This window comes from Girardinichthys multiradiatus, chromosome 9 (genome assembly GCF_021462225.1).
Source record: "Girardinichthys multiradiatus isolate DD_20200921_A chromosome 9, DD_fGirMul_XY1, whole genome shotgun sequence".
NCBI classification, from domain to species: Eukaryota; Metazoa; Chordata; class Actinopteri; order Cyprinodontiformes; family Goodeidae; genus Girardinichthys; species Girardinichthys multiradiatus.
Window position 1 is genome coordinate 38,638,538 of NC_061802.1, and position 17,552 is coordinate 38,656,089.

The 17,552-nt window shown below is 38.4% G+C and overlaps 1 protein-coding gene across 1 annotated transcript; it reads left to right on the top strand.

Annotated features, from left to right (window-relative positions):
- Positions 1 to 1,613: 1,613 nt before the first annotated feature.
- Positions 1,614 to 6,923, top strand: LOC124874132 (chymotrypsin-like elastase family member 3B). Its single transcript, XM_047375361.1, has 8 exons — positions 1,614 to 1,743; positions 1,856 to 1,944; positions 3,126 to 3,223; positions 3,334 to 3,462; positions 3,723 to 3,859; positions 6,275 to 6,417; positions 6,523 to 6,675; positions 6,803 to 6,923. Exons 1-8 carry the CDS (start codon positions 1,701 to 1,703, stop codon positions 6,818 to 6,820), a joined length of 810 nt encoding a protein of 269 aa, XP_047231317.1. The 5' UTR covers positions 1,614 to 1,700; the 3' UTR covers positions 6,821 to 6,923.
- Positions 6,924 to 17,552: the final 10,629 nt, after the last annotated feature.

A 17,552-nucleotide genomic window follows, 5' to 3' on the forward strand; every position in this document is an offset into this window, starting at 1 on the left:
GCATGCGTGGGTTCTCTCTGGGTACTCCAGCTTCCTCCCACAGTCCAAAAACATTACTCTTAGGTTATTTGGTTTCTCTAAATTGCCCCTAGGCGTAAATGAGTGTGTGCTTGGTTGATTGTCCTGTGTGTGTCTGTGTTGCCCTGCAATGGACTGGCGACCTGTCCATGGTGTACTCTGCCTCCCGCCCATTTACTGCTAGATAGGCACCAGCTCCCCCACGACCCTGCTATGAATCAGAAAAAGGCGGACCCAAGATTCAGCCAGACACAGTACTGAAAGTTTAAAAGGTTTATTCAGCCACAGGAAAACGTCACACAGGTAACACTCCTCACAGCTTCCAGGAATCACTGCTTTTGTCTTGAGTGGAACTTGAAACCCAGAGGGGAAACCTCAGTGGGCGGCAGGCAGTGATCTCCACAGCACAGGTAAGAAGTGACTCCAGGCGGAATAATCCGAGGGCTAGGCTGGCTTAATAATCCAAGGACAGAAACAGGGTCAACGATCGGAACAAGAGGCGTCAGGCAAGGGGCAAGCAGAGGCATAAACCAGATGCAGGAAACAAGGTCGACAACCAGAATCCAGATAGTCCGACAGGGAGCAGGCAGAGGCATAAATCCAAAAGGCAAGGCAAAGTCAAGAACAATGATCAGACAGGAAGGAACGCTGGATATCTACTCACACGATGGCTTTCAAAAAGACACAGGGAAGACACAGATTGGAATGCCACAGATTGCACTGCACAGCAGCAGCCACCAGGTGCATCTAATCTGCTGATTGCAGCCAGGGAGACAGGGTAGAGCAGACGTGCCAGAATCATAACAGACCCAGTATGAAAGAAGCAGTAGAAAATGACTGACTGACATCTAAGCATGAGTTGTCTGACTAAACTCTGGTCTTTATAGAAGAATGGCAAGAAGAAACCCTTTGCTAAAAAAAAGCCATTATAACCCCAATTTGTTATTTGCTAAAGCAAAACTAGTGAGTAGCACACTATCCCCAAAGTAAAACATGGTGGTAGCAGCATCATGCTGTGATGATGCTTTTCTTCAGCAGGGATAGGGAAGCTGATCAGACCCATGGGGAGATGGACGAAACTTTTCTGGATGAAAACCTGTCTTTAGATGTACAAAGCTGGTAACACGCAAACCCAAGAAGATTTGCAGCTACAGTTATGGCTAAATGCACATCACACTTTTAAATTTTAAAAAACATCTTAATTTTTCCTCCACTTTGCAAATATTCACTTTTTCACATCATTCTTGACAAAATGTGTTGGTGTTTGTGATGTGACAAAATGTGAAAAATTTCAATAGGGAAATAAATTCACAGGGCAGTGTACTATAATAAAGTATGTATCTCCTACATGTACACCAAAACATCTACAGTGAAACCTGTTCCCAGCTCAGCTACTTTCCAAAATATCTCCCTGCAAAGGACCTGAATCAACAGACAATACTCACTAAAACTGTTGAGGCTACTGATGAGTGTATGCTGACATGATTTGATGAGGTTGAATTTCTGGCAGAAATCCTGTTGCATCTGTGGATGTGGGAATTTTTCTCAGTCTAAATCAATAGCCGAATCTGATAAGGCTGCTCCATGGGTACATCCAGGTTTGAGTTAGTATTCTCAGAACAGCAGAGGTATAAAAGAGTGGAAAAGAACAGAGTTGGATTTTTCTCAGTTACACCGAAGACATGCTGCAGACTCTCGTTATTGTTCTGCTGCAGGTGGTGTTTGGTAAGTATCCTGGCTTCCTCCTTACTCATTTTGACAAAATGTAAGTGCCATACATAAAAATGATTTTAAATAGAGTTTATTCACAGACCGATTTATCTTATGTTTTCTGTAGTTTTTGGGTGTGGTTCACCTGCTGTAAATCCTGACACCAGTAGGGTTGTCAATGGAGAGGATGCACGTCCCCATAGCTGGCCTTGGCAGGTAATTATACAGTGCCTTACCCAAAGTAAACATTTATACTTTCTGTTATGCACAACTGCAAACAAAAGTAGTTTATTTGGGATTTTATATGAAACACCAACATTAAGAGTGCATAATTGTGAAATTAAGGCATAATCAATCAATCAATCCATCAATCTTTATTCCAGACACAAGGATGGTCCATAGTAAAGTAAAAAGAATAAGAGATAAACATGCTGATACATGGTTTCCAATATTTTATTCAAATAAAAATCTAAAAAGTGTAGTGTGCGGTGTGCATTTGTATGTTTCATGCTGCCTTCAGATATGGGCAAGAACAGTGTGTAGAGAGCTTCATGGAATGGGTTTACAAGGTCAAGCAGCTCCATCCAAACCCCTTCCAGTTTCAACATTACTACATGCCGATGCACAAAACAAGCTAAGTAAAGGCATGGATGATTGAGTCAGGCCTTCTCATCCAACATCAGTGTCTGACCTTACAAATGTGGTATAATGGCCAAATTGTGTTTCTAGACACTGAAATTTTATGCCCATTTTTCTTTGCAAAGTCAGTGTCAAGTCTTTTGACATTCCCAAGAGGTTTACTTGGGATAGCTTTGAATTTAGCAACATCCATCCTACCATCATCTCTGATCAACCAACTCTCTCCCTTCTGAATTGAAGCATCCCTGCAGCGTGTAACACGATTTTTCATTGTGGCTATGGCCTGTTCCTTATAGTATTTTACATTTGGGCCAAAAGGGCACCTTTTTCTTCATGTTTATGTGCCCCATACAGTGCATTGAGGAAAACTACAAATGGGACTTCCCCCTCTTCCATAGGTGTCAAATTTGTTGAGTGAACAACTACTACTCAAGTTCTGGAGGAAACTGGTTGCACTCAATTTTATCTAGGAGTATCAGAGTAATGTGGTGAGATCCAAATACACTCCACACATTTCAGAATTTTCTTTGTTAAGCATTTTGAAAACCATGTATCCTTTTCTTAAAGCTTCACCATTACGTGTGGTGTTGTGGCGGTCTTTCACATAAAATCTCAACAAAATGTACTAAAATATGTGGATTAATGTTACAAATTGTAAGAAAACGTTGCGACTGTTGCCGGCCACTGCCCTATTCATATACCATGAGTAATGCTTTGTCTGGGTTTGTTGTAACCTAAATTACATTTATCTTTCACAGATCTCCCTGCAAGTAAAACATGGCAGCCGCTACCATCATACATGTGGAGGAACTCTGGTTGCACCTCGCTGGGTGCTGACCGCTGGACACTGCATATGGTGACTAACTACGTGTACAATAAATACAATGCTATATTATAATGGCAGATGTTTAAAGTGAAATAATGATACCAAATATCGGTGAAAAATAAATGTGTTTGATTATGCAGGCCAGGAGATGTGTATCGTGTGGTTTTAGGGGAGCATGACATGAGCCTGCAGGAGGGAACAGAGCAGATCAGAGATATCCTGCGCATTGTTGTCCATCCTGAGTGGGACATCGACCATGTGGCCAATGGGTGGGTGTATTCTGTTTGTTTGGATCAAGCAAAAAGTTTAACTCCCAACAATGAATTAACAAATGTGGAAACTCATCAATGAAACGAAGCAACAAATTAAACCACATGTTTTTCCCATGCAGGATATATTTATAATAAACTAAAAATAAAGAAATATATAGTATCAGAAAACTCAAAAAGGATTGTAAATCATTTCAAACTTTATATACTGTACTTTCCTGATTAGATAAACTCTTCACAAAACTATGCTTCTGTCTCAGCAATGATCTTGCCCTCCTGAAACTGGATAAGAGCCCCATCATTAATGACAGCATCGGTGAGGCTTGTCTTCCTCAGGCAGGAGAGATCCTCGCTCATGGGACCCCTTGTTACATCTCTGGTTGGGGCAACCTTTACAGTAATATCATTGCTTCTTTCTCTCTCATACTGTTTGTCCCCTGCATGGGACTGTATTATGTCACACTGTTTGATTTGTGTGGAAGTTCAGCTGTGTTTGGGCTTAGCCTGTTTTGATGTTGGACCTTTGGACAGTGACACAGCAGGTCACTGTAGGTGCATCTGCATTAACTGGTATAATCCAGTCAACATGTCACAAGGATTGATCCTTTTGACAAAAAGGAGGAAGCAGATACAGGTAAGATCAAAATTATTCTTTATTCATGTTTTGTAGTGGCCAGGCCAGTGTCCCGACTTGAATCTGAGAGATAATCAGTGGAGGGACTTGAAGATTAGGGTGATGGCAAGGAGCCCCCCCCAGTCTCAAAAACCTGAAGCTCATCACCAAAGACTAATGGTCCAAACAATAGTGGAAACATGCAAAAAGCTAGTCGGCAATTATAAGAACAAGTTTTCCATAAATTTTTGAGAAGGAAATAAATAATTACTGATAAATAATTAATGAAATACATTTTAAAATGCAAGTCTGTTCATTAGATTTGAAACTCACAATTTCTAACCACCTGTCAGGAAGGTGATTCTTCTAGTAGGACCCAATTGCAGACAGGCAGACAAAGGCAGTTGCCTGTTGAAATTGTATTTCACATTTAAAGCAGTAAAACAGATATTTTTCCACTGTAAGTCGATATGATATATTTTTATCAATCAGATTCTCCCTGCCTTTTGCCCTTTCTGTTCCAAGGTAGGATGGAATTCATTGGTGCTAATTTATAAACCTTTTCTAAGGATTTAGCAGCTTTGTCTGCCATTGTTCATACAGATGCAAAAAAATGTGTTAGCTCCCCAGTGTCAGGCTGAGTGAAGTTGTTGTAGGACAAAAGTGCAGACAAGAGCGAGGGAGCACCATGGTGAGTAGACAAATGAATTTCATGAGATGAAAAACAGGTAACTTACTGGACAGAACTGAAAACAGGCAGGAGCACAGAGACATGGGTAGTTTCCAGGAGGAACCAGTGGGGAACAATAATAATAATAAGGGAGTATAAGTACTGAGGGAGAGTGGAGTATAAACTAATGAACCAATGGAGCTAATCAAAAGTGAATGAGAAGCAGCTGGAGAAAGGGACTAAAGGGAACGTTTTCCTAACATCTTTCTCAAACAAACAGTTTGTATGTAGATAAAGTCAAATGAAGAGTTGGTGAGATTTTTTATCCCTCTTACCTTCCTCCTCACTCTGTGGTGGCAAGATTACAGTAGCTGCTTGATAAAAGAAATTGGGTCTTTTGTCACATATTTATACGCCAGGGATCAAGGAAATTATGGATTACTGATTATAAGCTCATAGAAACTCTTATTAACTGCAAAATGTTTAGTGCAAATGATATAATGTCCCTACATTTATTTTAAAGGGATTGCTCGGTAACAAAGAATTGTGCCATCGGTGACCCAGTGAATACAGTGCCTTGCAAAAGTACTCGGCCCCCTTGAACTGGTCAACCTCTTGCCACATTTCAGGCTTCAAACATAAAGATATAAAATTCAAATTTTTTGTGAAGAATCAACAACAAGTGGGACATAATCGTGAAGTGGAATGAAATTTATTGGATGTGTCAAACGTTTTTAACAAATAAAAAACTGAAAAGTGGGGCTTGCAATATTATTAGGCCCCCTTGCGTTAATACTTTGTAGCGCCACCCTTTGCTGTTTAAAGTTTGGGAAATCTTTTTGTATCCAAATCCGGCTTTAAACTTCTCCACAACAGTATCTCGGACCTGCCTGGTGTGTTCCTTGGTCTTCATGATGCTCTCTGCACTTTGAACAGAACCCTGAGACTATCACAGAGCAGGTGCATTTATACGGAGACTTGATTACACACAGGTGGATTCTATTTATCATCATCAGTCATTTGGGACAACATTGGATCATTCAGAGATCCTCACTGAACTTCTGGAGTGAGTTTGCTGCACTGAAAGTAAAGGGGCCGAATAATATTGCACGCCCCACTTTTCAGTTTTTTATTTGTTAAAAAAGTTTGACACATCCAATAAATTTCATTCCACTTCAAGATTGTGTCCCACTTGTTGTTGATTCTTCACAAAAAATTTGAATTTTATATCTTTATGTTTGAAGCCTGAAATGTGGCAAGATGTTGACCAGTTCAAGGGGGCCGAATAGTTGCAAGGCACTGTAAATAAACAAGTTAAAAGTTACATTTTTCTAACTTTTTCAGTGTGATGTTATGTTACTGCAATAAAATATTTTATTTACATTGAGGGCTTTTTGCACATCTATCACATGTGGTTCCAACAAGTTTAAGTTTGTTTATTAATCCCTACACCTATGTCAGCCGAATGCTAAATATGTTCTGATGGGCTTACATATTAAAGCAGATTTGTCTTTTCTCTGAATCATCAGCCCACGGCCCCATGCCAGATAAACTGCAGCAGGCCTTGCTTCCCGTGGTGGAGCATAGCGTTTGCAGCCACAGCGACTGGTGGGGCAACACTGTGAAGAGCACCATGGTCTGTGCAGGAGGGGACGTCATTTCTGCATGCAATGTGTGTAAATGCATCAACAGAAACCAGCTCTGCACCTGTGAGACAGCTGCATCCACACTATATTTGAGGCTTTATTCTGTGTTTGTGTCCCTGTTTCACTCACAGGGGGACTCTGGAGGTCCTCTGAGCTGTCTGGGTCAGGATGGTAGATGGTACATTCAGGGCGTAACCAGCTTTGTATCTTCCACTGTGTGCAACGAAGTGAAAAAACCCACCGTCTTCACTCGCATTTCTGCCTTCACCGAGTGGCTCAATGAGGTAAATTAACATATAGTTACCCTTCAGCTACACATCAGTCTATCTGTACAGACAAAAATGAACAGCCGCTAGTATCAAACAATCAATAAGACACAGTGCATGTCAATTTTACCTATTGTTTCTGCAGGTGATCCAGAATTACTGAAGGTCTTTTGGATGCCAACCAAAAAAAAACTATATCAAAAGAAGTAAAGTTGTAGACAAACAACAGCTTACCAAATATTTTGAAAAATAAAATGTAACTCTTTTGTATGTGTTGAAATCCTTTTGATATTTTCAACATGGTAATATGACAATGAACCCATTAGCTACAACATTTTGTTTGCGTCACAGAGTTTAACACCACTATTTCCTCACAAATCCTCTCATTAAATATCCAGAACAAGTGTTCAGCTTCCTAGTCTGTTGTACTACTCCACACTTCATCATTCCTGCTGTGTGATAAAATGAGAGACCGATGACTGCCACACTGGCACAGGTGGAGGACTCATGAGTCAGGAGCTCCAATCAATCACCACCAAGGTCGACCAAGGGTCTGTGCAGGTGAATACACTGTCTGATGCAAGCAGGCGAAAAAAGCTGCAGAGTGCCTCAGCAGTCCTTTGTGGGTTTAATTTTGACATGCCTCTAGATCGAGGTAGTAAACAGTTATTCTCACCATGAGGTATTATTTTAAGGTATTCTGCACACCAAAGTAGAAGTCAGGAGAATTTTGAAGCTCTTTTCTTCTTAAAGCAGATAAAAAAAAAAAAAACATTTGATTGCTTTATTATCGTTTTTGATCAAATACAAACAACAAGAAAATAGAATTACTTTTAGGTCAGTAAAGTCTAAAATAACTTCAGTGCCTTACAGTATATACAGTATATATTAGTATCTTTAAAACCTTTTCACATTTTGTAAAATTGCAACCACAATTATTTGGATTTTGTTTGAGACAATACACCAAATCCTACATCAGTGAGAAGTGGGAAGAAATGGCCCTGCAAATAAAAATAAAAATTTTGTTGGGCCTCAATCATTACCTTTTGCTACAATTACAGCAGCAGACATTTTGGAATATGTCTCTATCAGCTTTGCACATTTAGAGACTACCAGTGTTGCACATTCGTCTTTGCAAAATAGCTCAAGTGCATTCAGATTGGATGGAGAACCTCTGTGATTGTACGTTTTCAACACTCGGTACAGATTCCCACTCACATTTAGGTCTAGATTTTGACTGAGCCGTTCTAGCACATGAATACGATTTGATCTAAACCATTTCATTGTAGCTCTGGCTGTATGTTTAGAGTCGCTGCACAAAATGAAACAAAAAACAACAAAAATACTCACCATATCCCCATAGCCTGTTTGTTTTCAGCCAAAACATCCTGATAGGGCTTACATTTAGTTTTTGTCACTGAGAAAAGCTTAGGGTGTTTAGACAGTGAGTTAATGGTCTCTCTGGATCAAATCAGTGGAAATCTGTTGAACATAGAAAGAACGCTTGTGTGTAGATTTCTGAAATCCTCTTGCTGCTGGCTCCAGGAGTGGGCATGCCTTGGCCATGACCTTCCTCCATCTTTTGTTGATGAGTGGGAAGGCCTTTGATCATGCTCACTTCCTGTCTTCTCCATTAGGTTTGTTAATATTTGTTTCATATTGATCTGTTCATTAACCTTTGCTGCAGAACTACTGTGGCTTTTTCTGAGGATATTTTTTCTTGCCACATTGACACCACATTTACAATCACTTTGTCATCAAAACCCTGTAAAAAACCTTGGATTGTGATGTCTCCAAAGCTGTGCTGTTTAAAGGGCTGCAGATGATCTTTGTTTGATGAAGGATTTTTTTATTTTACTTTTTAACTATGCTTCACCAGCATAACAGTTGTTATGTGAGTCCCAAAAATTAAACTTATAATCAGGTTGCACTACTTCAATTTTTGACAGTGGGGATAGTGATTGGATGCTTCTCCATTTTTCTCCAAAAGTCTTCTTCTGTGCCCAAAAGAAATTTTGCAAGGCCGGTTAGTCTTTTGTGTGTCTTATAATAAGAGAAGTTGCATCCTTTTTATGTGCATCTACGGAATCCAGCAGTTTGCAGTCTGTGTTGGACTGTCTGCCTTTAGATGTTGCCACCAACATGGCCCACATTCTTCAGGATGGCCCTGGTGTTGATCCCTGGATTCTTTTTCACCATACACCTATTGGGTACAGGTGTCCGTTTTGACATCCCACCATAACCTTTGAGATTTTCTAAGGTGTATTGTATTGTGGAGCTTGAAGACATTTAGAAAAGCCCTTGTAGCTCTTTGCTGAGATGCGAGCAGCTACAAATCCTCACTGAGCTCTTTTTTTTTTTAGCCAATATTTGCCACAAATTGACTGCAGAGAGCTGCTGATTGATGAAAACAGCAGTTCCTAGATAGGATACTATGGACTATTTGGAATGTTGAGGAACCTTGAATTTTTCACATATTCTCACAATTTGCAATAGGTAGGTTCAGATATGCTCTTTTATATAAAATGTAAGTCAGTCATAGAAGATTTTTTTTTTTCTTTATGATGAAGTACATTGTGGTATCATATTTTCACAAACATCTATGTTCTTTTCCAGTCAGAGGAGCCATGTTGGTTTTTAAAGATTTAAAAGATTCTTTTAAATCTAAATCTGCAAGGGGTATGAATGATTTTGGCCTTAACTGAGTGTGTTGGGTTTAGCTTCAAATAAGGCTGTTGAACTAAAAGTTTTTAACATATACTTCTGTCTCCATCTGCTGGTAGATGTGGGAACTTCACAGAAGCGTTCCTTAATGGACAACAAATTTAGCAGACATTTTTTTGCGAGCGACTTTTTTTTATAGGATTTGCGTGTGCGTTTGTGTGTGTGTGTGTGTGTGTGTGTGTGTGTGTGTGTGTGTGTGTGTGTGTGTGTGTGTGTGTGTGTGTGTGTGTGTGTGAGTTCACCACCAGTTCTTCGCTGCTTATTAGGAACTGAAATGCAAACATAGGTCATCAAGTGAAATAGGACAGCAAAGCAAGTTTCTGTTTGTTCAAAACTAATGAATGTGTACATACATGCATTTGTACAATTATAATCTTAATTAAAATATTTGATACAAACCACAAACATAAACCCTAAAGTAAACGGGCATACCAGCTTAATTATACTTTTTAAAGCAAACTAACTCCTAATGAAACACTTGGGCACACTTAATGAAACTGTTAATGTTTTATTGTCACCCAGGATCACAGAAAACGAGCTGAGTCTTAACAGATTTTATTGTTCACATTCTTCATGAGGGTGCACCACGGGGCTTCAGCAGCAGCGTCCCACAGCGGTATTACTACTGCTTGAACCTTTTTACATTACCATTTATTTTATTGGGATTTTATCTAATAGACCAACACAAAGTGGTGCATTATTGTTAAACGGAAGGAAAAAGATACATAACTTTTAAACTTTTTTTGACAAATAAAAATCTAAGAAGTATGTGCATTTACTCTGATATCCTAGAAATAAATCCAGAGCAACCCAACGGTTTTTAGGTGTCCACCTGTGAATAAATTAATCTCAGAGCATATTCAGTTTTTCTATATAGGCCTTTGAGGTATCATATAGAACATTAAGGATAAGATTTAGTGAGGTTTGAACATCTCGCAGTGCATTGTTAAATTCATCACGGCAAAATGGAAAGAGTAGCAAGTGGACAACTGTTGGTAATGCACCTTACAAATCTGGCCTTTATGGAACAGTTACAGTTTAGGCCTCTTCTGCTCAGAAGAGACCAAAACTAAACTTTAAGGCCTACGTGCAAAACACCGCGTGTAGCAGATGAAATAATACTAACCCACTCCCTGAAACATGGTGGCTACATCATGCTGAGTGGGTGCTTCACTTCAGCAGTGACAGGGAAACTATTGGAGCCTTTCCTACAGGTCAACAATGCTAAACACACAGCAAGGACTACATTGCAATAATTCATGGTCAGAATGGCCCAGTCAAAGTCCAGACAGAAAGTGTTTACAGATGCTCTTAAACTTTTCAAAGAAGACCCGGCAAAAATTGCAGTCTCTAGATGTTCAAAGCTGCTAAAGACATACTCCAAAAGACTTGCAACTGTAATTATAGCAAAATATTGTTCTACAAAGTATTGATTCAGAAAAGATGCCTGTTCTATTTGCAAACTTTGTTGAAAACCATGCCTCCTTTTCCTTACACTTCACAATTATGCTCTACTTTGTAAAAAAAAAAAAGTTCATGGCTGTAATCTACTTTTTAAAACAAGTGTTCTGCTTTGAGAATGACCTCTTTTAGTCTGCAGCGTCTAAATTCAAGCTGTGTCCATGTGAGGGCAGCAAAACAGTGCTCTGTTCAGGGAAAAGATTTTATCAATGTGTGCTCTCTCCATGAAATGCCCAATGTAGTTTGGAGTTAGTTGAAAGGATTTTGTTCTGGCCCGGCTTCCAAATGTTACCCCGAACTTATTGCAAATAGAGGCTGTAAAACGTGATAGGCGATCATGTTGTTATAGCTGCCATTCCCTTTGACAGTCAGTTAAAAGCTGCTTGTTTGTATTTTGGCTCAGCCTCTTTAGATACCGAAGATAAAAGCAGCAGAAACACACTGACCTCCCATCTGAGGTATCATTTCTGTGTCACTCTGATTGGAACCTCGACAGTTGTTCCAGCACCCCCAGAGATTCAGCCAGTTTGGACAAGTTCTACCAGCTGAGCTTTATGGTTTTACTGCCCAACCCACGCACAGTATAGTACTACAGAGTGGCCATCCTCGGCTGGAACACACGAGCAAACTCTTTGACCTTCCGTGGACTGTGCCAGCATGGCAGACAGCAAACAACTCAGCCTCACTGCAGACAATCATTGAAAGTAACAGCATGAATATAAAACACATCAAGAACAATAAACGTTTTGGATTAATTCAGAATACTGCCTGCTGCTTTACACACAAAGAGTAGTGGGGATTACATGGAGAACACATCTATTTAGAAATCCAGAAACCTCCCACACAATTAGTGGGTGGACGGACAGTGAAAGCAACATTCCAAAGGTTAAAGGTAGGCTGATCTTTCCATTAGATGTGGGTCTTCTGAAGTCACATAGAAATTATAGATGGCTCTTTATGTTTAGTGAGTTCACCACACACGTAGCTGTAGGGAATCTCATGTCACATCATTGCAAATGCTGTGAAAAAGTCAATGCTGGGGAGAAAAATGCTTTAAAGACAATAAACACCCATAACAGTTCATTTTACTGTTCGTTATTGCACAAAAGATACTGCTCTGGAAAACAGCACATACGCCAGTGAGATAAAGAGATGTTTAATCAATGTTCAGCTAAAGATAGTGTGCTCCACCTTATATGTATCTTCTCTGTTTGCACAAATAATAAAGTCACTTAGAACTGCTCCTCATAAAAAACTAGTAATTATAATTTGGCTGTAAGAAAAAAAAGTGTTGATTTTGTAAATTCTTTGGTGTATTTTACATTTTATATTATGACTTATGTTTTGCACAGTAAAGCAATTATAGCTCTTAATCTTTTTCACAATTTGTTACGTTGCAGTCACAAACTTTAATGTATTTTGTTTGGAATTATTATGATAGCCAACACAAAATAGCACATGATGTGAAGTGGGAGGAAAAGGAATCCATAGTTTTCAATTATAATTAATAAAATAATGTAATTTGTTTTTATAAAATTTGAAAAGTGTGGTGTGCAAAGTTATTCAGCCCATTTACTGTGATATCTTTAAATGAAATTCAGTGCAAATAACCACCAGAGGTCACATAAATAACAAAGAGTCCAGTTACCTGTGATCAACCGCAATACAAACAGAACTGTTCTGTAAATAGAAAGGAAATCTGTGATTTAAATCATAAACAGGTTAATTCCAGTATTTTTGTGCCCAACAATGTCTGTTGCAGTGTAAGATTATGCACAGACTCTATTTGTGTCAAGTCAAACTGTCTCCTATTCGCCCAGTCTTGAGACGCTGCAAAAGTGGTGATGGAGAGTTCCCCATTTATGCATATCTGACATGTCACAGCTTTGAAAAATATGGAAGCAACATTTTCCAATCCTATATTTACATTCTAAATTATTACAAAGAACTTGACCAACTAGCTGTTGACTTTGACCCCACCTGTACAACTAAGGCTCATCTGCTTCGGGTAAAATGGTGCTACCTTTCACTTTTCTCCTGATGAGGCTGTATTAACTCTAAGAACTATTAAAACGGAGCAACATCATGCTTTCCACTATTGTTGTGGTTAGAGGTTCGGATGTTTTATTTCAGCCTTGAAATCAATCAATATTTAGATAATGTTCCACACTGTGTGGGTTTGAAGTTTGGCAAGTTTTCGGCCCCCAAAAGAAAAACCTTTTGATACATTTACAGCTTCAAGTCTTTTTTGCCCATTCCTCTTTGCAAAATATCTCAAGATCAGTCAGATTTTCATTAAATTGTAAGTCTGACTTTATGTTTGGGGTTGTTGTCCTACTGGGTGGTGAACCTCCACAGTGTCTTAAGTCTTTTGCAGCCTCTAACAGGTTTTCAACCAGGATTGTATTTAGCTCAACCCATCAGACCATGGACTCTGAACAGCTTAACTGTAAACTGGGCCGTCACAGGAAAAAGGAGCAGAATACAAATATTATAATTATACACTCCTTGTTGTTATGTTGCATAAGATCAAAAAAAAAAAAAAATAAATAAACAGTAGCCATCAAATACTATGAAAATGTTAAAAGAGTTTGGATACTTTTGCTAAGCACTGTACATTGGATAGAAAATGTTGTAAGCTATGTTGTTGCCTACAAGAGCTCAACATACTGTAAAGGAAAAAATCTATGCAAGACATATTTTAGTCATTGCGTGTCTTGTTTTTGCTTCATCTGCTTCTCAGAATATTTGGATGCACCTCATAAACTTTTTTTTTTTATAGAGATCATGTAATCATCTTCATACGTCCTTGTCTAGTTTTGTTTTTTTAGGCCATAATCATTACGGGAGGCTAAAGGAGGACTGTTTATGATCATGTAATAGGTTTTATGTGGTCATACAATATGAAGTTTTAGAATTTTATAAAGTCTTATGAGAGTTCACCCATATCATAATATTTCTGTGTGACTTTGCTTCCAGTAGCAAAATGCATTCATCTCCTTGGCTGTTAAAGGTAGTACAGTGTAATCATTGATTTTCATATTGAGCTGTTGTTTTGTAGCTAAGAGGAAAAACATATTCTGACTTATTAATCACAGAATAATAAGCCAAAAAAAAAAAAAAAAAAACTAGCAAGATTACATTTACTATGTTTAGAGTTTTCTAACTAATATTCTTAGCTTTTGCAGTGCAGAAAAAATAATTTGATGAATCTCCAAAAGTAAAACACTTATGTAAGCCCAACATTTCCGAAAAACAAACAAACGCCTGCTGCATGGAAGATCCAAAAAGAATCAAATCCACAAGACCAGTATTGTGTCATAAAAATCATGACAATTATTTGTCATTGAAAAAAAAATTATTTTAGCAAGCTGTTATACAACTTTTTAAATGATCTTATGTAAGATCTTCAAAGTCTGTCAAACCTTTTTCTTCCATCAGCTCAGTGAACTATTTTTATTGATGCTTTATTTAATCTGTCATGATTATTTTATGGTAGTTTGGGAATAGCTGAACCACGTTCACAGCTTAATCATTTGCTTTTACTTACTGCATTTATTTCAGATGTAAAATGATATGTTGTCCTATCGCTCCAGTATCTCTCACTGTGAACATAAAACAAATACAGGGAGCTATAAATACATGTATGTGTGCTCACACACAAGTGTGTGTGGGAGTGAGTGAGAGAGAGAGAGAGAGAGTGACAGTGTCTCTATATCTACGCACATCTGGGCGTGAAGACAATACACTTCAGCTTAAACTGTGATTTTCTGATTGAGCATGAGAAATTTAACATAAGGGTTTTTAGTGTGTTAGAGGTCTGAAACATCCATTCTGGTGCATCGCTGGCACTTATCTCCAGCAGTCTACGGGTGAGAGGCGGCGTACACCCTGGACACCACGCCAGTCTATCACAGGACAACACAGACACACAATTATGCACACACCTGTTCATATCTAAGGGCAATTGTTAGAAACCAATTAACCAAACAGTCGTGTTTTGACCATGGGAGGAAGCCAGAGTACCTGGAGAGAACCCACGCATGCACGTGAAGAACCAGCAAACTCGATGCAGAAAGACCCCAGGCCAGGAGTCAAACCCAAAACCTTCTTTCTGCAGGGAAACAGTGCTACCAACACCAAGCAGCCAGGTCTGAAACAGTGCAGTGAAATAGTTTTTGCGCCCTTTGTGTCCGGTAATTGCTTTTTTTTGTCACACCTAAATGTTTCAAATGATCAATAATTTGTTTAGATAAGATAAAGATAATCAGAATGAATACTCTGCTTTTATTTATTTAGGAAATATGCTATTCAAAACAACCTTGCCCCAAGTGGAAAACTAGTTGCAACCTAAATCTAATAAGTGGTTGTGCCACCCTTTGCAGCAACAACTTTCATGAAGTGTTCCTGATTACTTTAGGTTTTTTACATCTCTGTGGAGAAATGTTGGCCTTTGAAAAATTATTTTAATTCAACCACATTGGAAGATTTTGGAACCTAAATGGCCCGTTTAAAGGTCATGCATCTGCATTTCATTAAGATTTTATTCCAGACTTTGACATTGCCCCTCAAAATCCTCCTTTTTCTCTTCTTTCGTCATTCATATGCTGACTTGCTGTTGTGTCTCGTATTCAAACACAAGTGTGCTTCTGCTAGAGATCAAAGTTCATGGTTCCATCACTTTTTAAGAACCTTATTGAACATTTATACAAAATAAACAAATGCAAATGTATTCTACTTAAAGATATACATTTAGATAGTAAAACAGGTTAAATATTGCAAAAGTTATCTTATAACACAGTGGTTTTCAAAGTGGGGGCTGCGGCTGCTAGGGGGGGTTCAGAAAGGTTGGGGGGGCTGATAAAAAAAAAACACTGTTCTTATTCTCACTTTGTTGACTGTTATTCGGTGGAATTATAATTGTGTTAACATATTTTAATAATATCCTTACATTAATAAAAGACATATAAAAAAGTTGATGTTTCTTTACATAATTTGGAGGATCGTCTGTGGGTTTTCAAAAGGGAGTCCAAACAAAACCAGAAGAAATGGGACATAGAAGGCAATAAACCTAAAACACAGTTATTAAGTATATATATAATAAATTATTCCTTTTTAACCATCCTTAGTGACGTTCTGAACAGAATTAAATCATTGGGCAAGTCTTCTAGTGCAACAAATGATTAGACTTTGAAAAATCTACATTTTAGGGAAAAAAAAATTACTGGTAAAATTAAATTGTTAACTAAGATTGTTCCATCAATTATGGCAAGTTATCCAGGTCCTGAGCCCCAGGCCATCACACTACCACCTCTATGTTTTGCTGTTGGTATGAAGTTCTTTTACAGAATTGCTGTGTTAGTTTAATGCCAGATGTGACGGAACGAGCACCTTCTAAAAAGTTCACTTCTGTCTCATCAGTCAACAGAATGTCAGTCAGTCAGTCATTTTCTATACCGCTTCTTCTATAGTGGTGCCTATCTCCAGCAGTCTATGAGCAGGAGACCCCCGGCCGGGATTTGAGCCCAGGACCTTCTTGCTGCAAGGCAACAGTGCTACCAACTACACCACCGTGCAGCCCACCCCAGTCTACAGAATGCTTTCCCAGAATTTTGAAGATTGTTAATATGTTTTCTTCAGCAAATGTGAAGAGACTTTTGTGTTTTTTTTAGTCAGCAGCGGTTTTTGCATTAGACCTTTCCCATTCATGCCATTCTTGTCCAGTCTCCTGGATCAGTTGTTGGATCGATGGTGTAATTCTGGCAGGTGGGCCCCTCCTAGAAAGGTTCACCAAAGTTCCATATTTACCATATTTTCTACACTGTTGGTCACTGTGACCCAGTGACCAGCAGTGTTATTTCCAGACTGATAGATGTCAAGCACTTTTTATTGTTGTAACAGCTTTTTTATGTGTTTGAATAAGAAGGACCCTCACCATCTCCAGTCAGTTCAGAATGCTGCTACAAGTCTCCTAACCAACACATGAAAGGGATAGCACATTACTCCAGTTTTAATGTCTATATATTGGCTACCGGTACATTTCAGAATTCATTAGAAAAGTTTAGTTCTCACTTTTATATCCTTTTGTGGTCAAGCCCCCGCCTATATCTCTGACCTTCTAGACCCGTACATTTAATAGTTCCACAAACATACTTTAAAACCAAAGGAAATAAATCCTTTGGAGTTGTGCCTCCTAAAACTAAACTTAGCTATTGTGGTTAATTACAGATAATTAAGGATTTAACATTTTCATCTAGGGTCAGGCTGGTTTAAATATCTTATTTACCTTCAATAAATAAATAAAAAACATCATTTAAGAACTGCTTGTATTTACTCAGGTTTTCTTTGTCATATATATATATATAAATATACATATCTATATCTATATATCTATATATCTGTACCCTGCCTCTCGCCCATAGACTGCTGGAGATAGGCACCAGCTCCCCCGCGACCCACTATGGAATAAGTGGTAGAAAATGACTGACTGACTGACTGACTATATATATATATATATATATATATAATTATACATTGACATTTTCAGGAGGGATCTTTTCCAACATTATATAAAAGTCATAAAAGTTGCATACCAACAGTACAAGTGCATATTAAAAGCCCTGGGTTAAAGATAGTAACTAATCAGAAATCCATGGTTAGGAACAAAAGCACGAGCCTACTGACATTTTCTCAATATTTCTGAGAAATAT

Bases quoted from the DNA above. Each gene is read 5' to 3' on its own strand.
- LOC124874132 (XM_047375361.1), top strand. From the start codon at position 1,701: ATGCTGCAGACTCTCGTTATTGTTCTGCTGCAGGTGGTGTTTG. The intron at 1,945-3,125 runs GTAATTATACAG...TATCTTTCACAG, and splicing joins CCCATAGCTGGCCTTGGCAG to ATCTCCCTGCAAGTAAAACA. The intron at 6,418-6,522 runs GTGTGTAAATGC...TTTCACTCACAG, and splicing joins ACGTCATTTCTGCATGCAAT to GGGGACTCTGGAGGTCCTCT.